Below are 9,286 nucleotides of genomic sequence, written 5' to 3'. Positions count from 1 at the left end.
TTAAGGAACAACAACTATGTGAACCTTGGAGTACATGGTACAAAAATTATACTTCCACAATTTAGATAATGCTGATTCTTTAATCATATAGAAGAAAGAACTCCTGTGCGTTTTAATATTTTTTTTTGGATGGCTTTAAAAATAATTTCATAAAAAAGTGACAAATATATCACATGTTTGTTTATCTGAATTGAGCTGCGGAGTAAGAATAGATCTTTATTTTCCTTCATAAAAGATAACTACTGTGTTTGAATTTCCTTTAGGATGTTGGCCTAGGTACTCCAAGACACAGATAGATCCCTGTGAGGGGTGTCTTGGGGTCCAGAAGTGGCCATTATCCATATCGCTATTTATAAATCTTACAATAATTATATTACGGACTTTATTATACAAATTCTAAGAGACTTACTCTTGTTCGAGTCCCTTTATGATGTTTTTATGCTATATTGTGCTGAGAAAACCCTGTCACTACATTATACTGTGTTATGTTACTTTTATTACTATATATTATTATTTTTTGTTTTGTAACCCTTGTTGTAACTAACTCTGCTAAAAATCTCAATAAAAACATTTGAAAAGAAATCTGGTACCAGTGAGGGGATTAATCGCCAATAGAATATGTGTGGTTTATATGAACCATGTTTACTACTTCAGAAACATTTTTGGGATTCTTGGAATTTCCATCTCCTAAGTATGACAGCACAAGCTGCCAGAAGTTTTATGCTTTAACACTGTTTTTTTTTTTTAAATGCTGACCCTTTTTAGCGGTCCATCCAGTTGACTTCCCCAAGATGAAGGGGGAATGGAGAGAGAAAGCTAAGCCCTGGAAGACATTCCAATCCATGCTACTAACCTTTGGTTTGTGCTGAAAATCCGGCACTGAAAACAATCTCACCAGCCTGAAAACATACTAGCCCTTCTGCCACATACTTATATTTCTAAGTCATTAATAAGGAACTGCTATGCCTACATATGGTTTACAATTGTAATATTAATGTGATACCTACATAAGCATGGTTATACAAAATAAAAAACTCAAACGAGCTGAATAGACGGAACATTTATTTGGCAAGGTTCTGCATCTTTTTGTATCCATTCTTACTTTCAAAATATTTTATTTTATGGTAAAGGCACTTACATACGTATAACAGTACATAAACAAACTGCAGCAGGGAGGGCCTGCTGTCACAATGTAAGTAATGAAAACAGGAGACATTAGTGAAAGACAGACAATATCAAAAGGGTACAGTCGGTATGCCCTTCCTCATCGAGGGGCTACATGAAAAAGAGGTAAACGGAGGGTGACCCCCCCGGGAGAGCCCACCAAATAGAACTATTAGGGGTAGCTCCCAGGAGCCCCCATCCCGACACCCCTAATAGGGAACTTGCTGTGCCAGGATGGGGGAGTATCCTCCCAGCCCCCCCCCTCTCAGAGGGATAAAGCAGTTGGAGGACCGTCCGCAGTGGGTACCGCAACATTAAATTGGACTGTATGGTGAACCTGTCAATTACAGCTCTGTTGAGCAAACCCAAAACTTAGAACGTCTAGAAGGACAGAGAAAAGAAAAGAGGAGGAGAAGAGGAGGACAGAGGGGTAAGGGGAGGTAAGCTATGTCCTGAAAGGGTGGAAGGTTATAGCGGGAGAATGTTTAGCATTCAATGTAAGAGAGGGCGCTTTAGGGGTGAGGTCTGGTCACTAGAGGAGAGCCTGGGGGTACCCCAGGCAGCAGCGAGATTCCCATGTAACGGGCCCAAGGGTCCCACACCTTTCGGAATTTAGGTGTGGTATCCGACAAAATACCTGACAGTTTTTCTTGGGACATTATCCACGATATCTTCCTCTTAACTGCGAGGAAGGAGGGTCTGGGTTGCTTCCATGCGGAGGCAATCGCAATTTTGGCTCCTAATAGAATAAAATAAGTTAGTTTCTGAGTGTTACCAGACATCAAAGGAACCGGGGTATTGAGTAACGCAACCTCTGGAGTTCTCGGAACCCGGCAGCCTGTGACTAAGTAAATCAAGTTGAAGATTTTAGTCCAGAACGATCGAAGTCTAGGGCATTCCCACCAGATGTGGATCATGGAGCCACGAAGTTGGCACCCCCTGAAACATAAGGGGTTAGCCGTGGGATATATTTTGGCTAGCCTGACTGGAGTGAGGTACCACCTGGTTATCAATTTGATGCTAGCCTCCATTAGTGAGGTGTTCTGGATCCCACGAAAGGATCTGGCTAGGGCCTGCTGCCAGGTTTCGAGACTGCCAGAGGTCTGGAGATCAGATTCCCATGCCGTCATATAGGGGGATTTGCCCGTTGGGGAAGTGAGAGCCGCGTAGATCACTGAAATACCACCCCTCTGCTCCCCGATCCTACCACACCAGGCTTCATATTCAGTAAAGGAAGGAGGAAGGGGTTTGTTTTTCCAAAGTGAGTTCAAGAAGTGAGATATTTGTTGGAAGCGGAACCTCTCTGTGTCTGGTAGCTCTAAGTGTTCGATACAGTAAGCTAGGGAAATCGGACCCCTGGAATTGAAAAAGTGACCTATCCGGTATAGTCCCTTGTCCAACCACCATCTGAAGGCCTCAATATTCAGACCAGGGGGGAAGTCATGATTACGGAACATGTGAGCAAGGGGTCTTAAAGTGGAGACTAGGGAAGGCTCTTTGCGAAGACCGTCCCATAGGGCGCAGGAGTGAGATAGGGATGGGGACATGATGGGCGGCCTGGCTTTGGGCGGGCACCATAATAGAAAATCTAGTGTAAAGGAGGGTACCGAACAGCGTTCTATGAACTGCCAATCCGGTTTCTCATATTTGGAGTAGATCGAGGAGAGTTGGGCTAGGCGAGCTGCAAGGTAGTATTTGTGGAGGTTAGGCAGACCCAACCCCCCCCTGCGTCTGTGCAGGAAGAGCGTGTTTTGCGGCAGACGGTATCCCTTATTACCCCAGATATATTTCAGTATTTTGCTTTGCAGAGAGCAGAGGTGGTCCTTCCGAACTGGTATTGGCAGGGCTCGAAAATAGTAGAGGATTTTGGGGAGAAGGGTCATTTTTATGGAGTTAATCCGGCCAAGCCAGGATAGTTCGTGTTTAGACCATGAGGAGAGATCAGTTTCCAGCTGTCTGTATAATTTGGGGTAATTGTGGGCATACAACATCTCTATTTTAGGTGTAAGGGAGATACCCAAGTATTGGATGGCAGTGTCACTCCATTGGAACGGAAAGGATTGTTTGAGTGAGAGGACTTGGTGGGTGGGGAGAGAAATATTCAATGCCACAGACTTGGAGTAATTAACCCTCAAGCCTGAGACCTTGGCAAAGTCGTCCAGTACCCGGGATAAGTTGGGCAGGGTTGTGAGGGGGGAAGTGAGGAACAACAGTATGTCGTCCGCGAAGAGTCCACATTTGTGCGTTTGACTACCGCATTGGACACCTCCAATGTCCATATTGTGGCGGACTGCGATCGCCAGTGTTTCAATGGCTATTGCAAATATGAGGGGGGACAGGGGGCACCCCTGTCTGGTCCCCCTGGTGATGGGAATTGGCTCAGAAAGGTATCCCTGCATTCGAATATGGGCCCTCGGCTGGGAGTATAAGGCCCGTAATAAGCCCAGGAAGCGAGCCCCAAATCCCCACCTGTCAAAGAGCTGGAAGATGTACTGCCATGAGACCGAGTCGAAAGCCTTCTGAATATCTAAGGAAAGGAGGAATCCAGATTGTTTGGGTCCCCCTTCCCAATTAGACTGCAAAATGGAGATAATATCAATCGCCCTCCGAATTTGATCAGGTCCCTGTCTGCCGGGGATAAAACCAACTTGGTCCTTGTGGACGTAGCGTCCGATAAAGGAGGCTAACCTATTGGCCATAACTTTCGTGAGAATTTTGAGATCATTATTAATAAGGGAAATCGGTCTGTAGTTGCTGACATCTTCCAAGTTCTTGCCAGGTTTGGGGATGACCGTGATATACGCCGTGTTAAGGTGGGGATCCAGGGGGTCTCCATTAGCTTTATGATTACCGAGATTGGCCAGGTGAGGGGCTAGCGTGTTGGCAAAGGCTTTATAGTAATGGATCGAAAGACCGTCGGGTCCAGGGGCGGAGCTTTTTTTAAGATCCTTTATGACTTCAAGTATCTCCTCTGCCTGGAAGGGGGCTTCCATAACTTGTTTGTGAACGTCCGATAAGGCAGGGATGGGGAGTCCCTCCAAAAACTTTGGAAGGAGGTTATCTTTGGGAGGTAGGGGGCTACTGTAGAGAGAGGTGTAAAAGTTCTGAAAGGCATTCAGAACTGTGACCGGATTAGACGTGGGCGGGAGTCCTGCGCTTCTGATCCGAGGGAGGGTGCTCAGCTTGGTTCTAGGGGAGAGTCTATTAGCCAGGAGTGTGCCTATTTTGTCCGCCTGTGAGTAAAATTTGTGGCCAGACCACCTAACCGATTTTTCGGCTTTCGTGGTGAGGGCGAGATTGAGTTCTAAGCGAGTCTTGTCTAGTATGGAGGTGGGGGTGCGGAGGGGGTCCTTTTTGTGAAGAGCTCTGAGTTTAGAGTATTCCTCTTCTAGCTTCAGGATGGTTGATTGCCTTTCCCGTTTTATTTGAGAACCTAATTGCATGAGTTTTCCCCTAATATATGCTTTGTGCGCCGCCCACAGGGTTTCGGGGGAGACATCAGGAGTCGCATTAATAGAGAAATATTCCTGCAATGCTTTGTCGAGATCCATAACTCGTGATGGCTCCGAGAGGAGGGATTCATTTAACCTCCAATGCCTAGGGTGTCTCCCACTCGAACCCCCCAGGGCCGTCACAATTACCAGCGAGTGATCCGAGATCACTGTGTCAGTGATGGAGGCTTTGAGCATCCTGGGAAGGAGCGAGGAGGGGACAAGTATGTGGTCTATGCGTGCATATGATTGGTGAGGCGCTGAGAAGTGAGTGTAGTCTCTCTTTGTGGGGTTTAATTCCCGCCAGACATCGGATAACCCATGAGCGTGCAGCAATTTGGCGATCCGTAAGCTTGCCTTCGTGGGCCTGGTTAAGCGGGAATGTGAGGGGGAGGATTTATCAAGTCCTTGATCAAAGGCGACGTTAGAGTCCCCTCCGACAATAACCGTTCCCTCTAAAAGAGGTGCTAAGGTGCGCAGCAGGGATTCGAAGAATTTGGCCTGACCCGTGTTCGGGGCGTAGTAGGAGACCAAGGAGTAAAGTTGGTCCCCCACAGTGCCCTTTACAAGTAAATACCTGCCCTCCGGATCCGCTTTTTCAAAACTTTTATTGAATTTGCATGTTTTGGCAATCAAAATGGCCACCCCCCTGGTCTTGGATTCCGCGTTGGCTAAGAAGAACTGAGGGAAGTGGGCATGTAGGAACTTGGGACTATACCGGATAGGAAGGTGGGTTTTCTGAAGTAGAATTATATCTAGTTTCAGGGATTTGTAGTAATCAAGGGCTTTTCTCCGTTTGATGGGGGAATTAAGACCCTGAATGTTATGGGAGGCTATCTTAAGCCTAGCAGCCTGTGGATCAGCCATGGAGCAGAGGGGGAGCCCAGCATCTGAAAGCGACCTCACTTACCCAATCCATAGCGGGGTTCACGGTAAGGGCATTGGGATCGGTGGCCCGAGGTTGTCTCCCAGGATACCATGCCGACTGGGTTGGCTCAGCCCAACCTGAGGAGAAAAAAAATAGTGTCATGTAAACATTCAACGGGGGTAGCTTACCATCAAGGGGGGAGAGAGGGGGAGAAAGGGCAAGGAAAGAAAGGGTTCCTGAGAAGAGAAAGAGGAGATCAGGGCAGGAGACACCCCCCGAAATCCCAAGAAAAAACAATGTAGACAACCGACCCATAAGGTCAGAAGTCCCGACCCTCAGACGCCTGGGATAGGCCGAGGGAGGGAGAGTTACACATGTGGTCCCTCGCGGAACTGGGGACCCCTCGTCGGGTAACTACCCGAACTGTGAAATCAACATTAAATAGCAATAACATATAAGCAGCAATATACAAAAAAAGAACTTTTCTTGAGGCACGGCTAAACATAATGACTAGAAGACACTGGGGCTAAACAATGAATGCTGTTCTTTAGGCAGAAGGTAGGATGGTATATCCAGGGGGGGTGCTGTGGAATGCAGCCCCCTGGGAAATCCCCAAAGCAACCTTAGGGCCCATTTCGAGGGGACGTAAAAAATATGAGGGGTTACGGGCAGTCCAGTAGATGGACGAAGTACTGCATAGCGTCCCGGAATATTGGAGGCAATGGGGAGAAGGGTAGCACAAGTCCTAGGCAAGGGGAGGGCAAAAAGGGTTGGAGGGCCAAACTTTCAATGTTTGGGGAGCAGTCCTCCGGCCCTCTCCAGGACCTCGGACGGTCAGTCACAGAATGGAGAGTCTGAAAATGGGACTGGAAGTTGCTCAGGTGGGTGCATTATCCTTGACCTTCTTGGCTCTTCCGGAGGTCCACAACGGGGATTGTGGGCTGTTAGGAGTGGGTCGTTTGTTGGATCCTTGGCTAGGGTTAGAAGTGTCCATGTCAGCTTCTTGAGAAATGATTTTCAGCCTGGTGAGGAGCTTTTCCCCCTCGGGGAAAGTGGAGAAGGCAAAAGACTTCCCTTTGTCCGTGAACCTGACCGCAAATGGGAATGCCCATTTGTATTTTATGTCTTTTTGTGACATTGCAAGCAAGAGGGGTTTTAGAGCTCTCCGTCTCTGTATAGTGGAGGGGGAGAGGTCCGCAAAGATCTGAACCTGGTGACCCTGGTAATTGACGTGTTGCAGGGATCTGGCTCTCTTCATAACTTCTTCTTTCACCGAGAAGTGATGTGGCTTGGCCAGAACATCTCGCGGGGTGCCATCCTTCCTAGGGGGGCCGAGGGTTCTATGGACCCGGTCAAGTTCAAGCTTAGTAGCTGGGATGTCAGGGATTAGCTGTTGAATGAGGTCTTGCACCGCCCTGGACACATCAGTTATTGATTCTGGAAGCCCGCGAATTCTGACGTTATATCTGCGTGACCTATTTTCGAGGTCATCTATACGGGCCATGGCTATGTCCAATTGCTCCTGTACTGAGTAAATGTGCCTGGAGTTTTGGATGGATCTGGCTATGGTATCCTCCATTTTATGTTCGATCGTTTCGATCCGGGAGCCTAGGTTAATAAAATCAGCTTTCAATTCCCCCGTGATTTGCAAGGCAGTTTGGGAGAGGCCCCTTTCTAATAGTTCAGAGAATTTGCCAAACAGGGCATCCATGTGGGAGACTGGGTCTGCATGAGCAGCCTCGTGGGGGGCCATGGCGGCCTGGGTAACCCTGTAGGTCCCCGCTGGGGAGGGGGAGAACTCCTGGATGGTGCGTTCCAGCAGAGAGACCGTGGAGGCCGGGGACGGTGTGGCTTCCTTGGGGAGACCCCTGGGGTTGCCTGGGGTGGCGTGGAGAGGAGGAAAGTCTGTATCTGACCTGAAATCCACTGTGCCTGCGGATCTGTGATCCTGAGACAGGAGCTGTGCTGCGGTGGCCATCTTGGATTTCTCCCTTACGTCCAATGAAGCGAACAGCGGGCCCAGATTGCGTTTAGCCAGTCCACCGGTCATTCAGAAATGTGCCCCAACACTTCGGGAGTCCGCCCCTATAGCTCGGGAAGCGGAAGGGTAGCCGTGTCGTGCGGTAGGGGTTCCGACGTTCCGCGAGGCAGCGGAGCTTTAGATGATCGCGGCCATCTTGGAAGCCTCGCGCATGCGCCCTCCTTGTATCCATTCTTTACGGTAGTAGTTATTAATTTGGAACCATTGATCAATATTAGAATATGATTTGCATATCTATAATGTTTCTAAAGCAATAGAGTGTTTGCTTCCTAGATACTTTAAGAAATATGTCCATCACGTGTCTTTTCCAATACCGACAGACAGTGAAAACTGCATGAAATGTTCTGATGAAGAATGGCCAAATGAGAAGAAGGATCGGTGTGTTCCAAAACTGACAGAATTTCTATCTTACACTGATGATCCAATTTCTGCAGTATTTTCAGCTGTCTCCATCCTCTGTTGTCTTCTGGCTTGTTTAATATTGGGGATATTTATACATTACCAGGACACCCCCATTGTTAAAGCTAATAACCGGAACCTGAGCTATCTTCTGCTGGTCTCCATCATGCTGAGCTTCCTCTGTGTCTTCTTGTTCCTCGGACGTCCAGTAGATGTAACCTGCATGCTGCGTGTGACCTCTTTTGGTGTCATCTTCTCAGTTGCTGTGTCTTCTCTACTTTCCAAAAGTATCATGGTGTGTATTGCTTTTAAGGCCACCAAACCTGGGAGTTCCTGGAGGAAATGGATGGGAGCCACATTACCCAATTCTATAATGTCTGTGTGTTCACTGATCCAAGTAATAATATGTATGACTTGGTTATCTATTTCTCCCCCCTTCCAGGACCAAGACTTTTACTCTGATCAGGGAAAGATCATCATTCAGTGTAATGAGGGTTCAGTTATCGGCTTCTACTCTGTCCTGGGATATATGGGACTTCTGGCAGCTGTGAGTTTCATTATAGCTTTTTTTGCTAGGACATTACCGGACAATTTTAATGAGGCCAAGTACATCACCTTCAGCATGTTGATGTTCTGCAGTGTCTGGATTGCCATGATCCCAGCCTATCTGAGCACTAAAGGGAAATATATGGTGGCTGTGGAGATTTTTGCCATATGGGCATCAAGTGCTGGACTTCTTGGCTGTATATTTTTTCCAAAATGTTACATAATTCTGTTTAGACCTGACCTGAATACAAAAACAGGTTTGCTTGGAAATAGAACTAAATGAGTTTATTACTCAAAACAAAATAATATCAAATTGTCAATAAACTGTATAGGAATATTATTAACATTTTAGATAAATGAATATTGCAATAAACTATTTTGTGCATTTACCCTGTAGAGCACTGTTCCAAGCTGCTCTCTTTTCTCCTCAGTCTGGGATGGTAGGGGTTGGGATATTTATACTATAAGGCAAAATGTAAAAGCAGTAATTGTCAAAACATCTGTAAGTGACTGACAATGAACAAGAGCAGAGCCTGTGTATTCATGTATGGTAAAACAGGAGCACATAAAAAGGGAAAATAATAGTAATAACTAAGCCAGACGGACTTTATAAGATATATATTTACTGTTTACACGTAGCTCTACCTCTGTTGGTCCCGCTGGATAGGATGGGTCCTAAGTTCTTTGCTTCAACCTTTTTAAGAACCCCTGACATCTCTCATCATTATATAACACTACATATTGAACCTTGAGCTGATCTGTGAGCATTTTAACCAC

The 9,286-nt window shown here is 46.8% G+C and overlaps 1 protein-coding gene across 1 annotated transcript; it reads left to right on the top strand.

The window, feature by feature from the left end:
* Positions 1–7,732: 7,732 nt before the first annotated feature.
* On the top strand, positions 7,733–8,792 carry LOC143975930 (vomeronasal type-2 receptor 26-like). The gene has a single exon (XM_077478463.1). The coding sequence runs from the start codon at positions 7,899–7,901 to the stop codon at positions 8,790–8,792; it is 894 nt and encodes a 297-aa protein (XP_077334589.1). The 5' UTR covers positions 7,733–7,898.
* Positions 8,793–9,286: the final 494 nt, after the last annotated feature.

This window comes from Lithobates pipiens, unplaced genomic scaffold (genome assembly GCF_037356315.1).
Source record: "Lithobates pipiens isolate NorthernLeopardFrog02 unplaced genomic scaffold, aLitPip1_a1.2 Scaffold_13, whole genome shotgun sequence".
Classification (NCBI taxonomy): domain Eukaryota; kingdom Metazoa; phylum Chordata; class Amphibia; order Anura; family Ranidae; genus Lithobates; species Lithobates pipiens.
This window is presented reverse-complemented; position numbering and strand designations above follow the sequence as displayed.

Excerpts from the sequence above, each read along its gene's own strand:
- LOC143975930 (XM_077478463.1), top strand. The coding sequence starts at position 7,899 with ATGAAATGTTCTGATGAAGAATGGCCAAATGAGAAGAAGGATCGGTGT.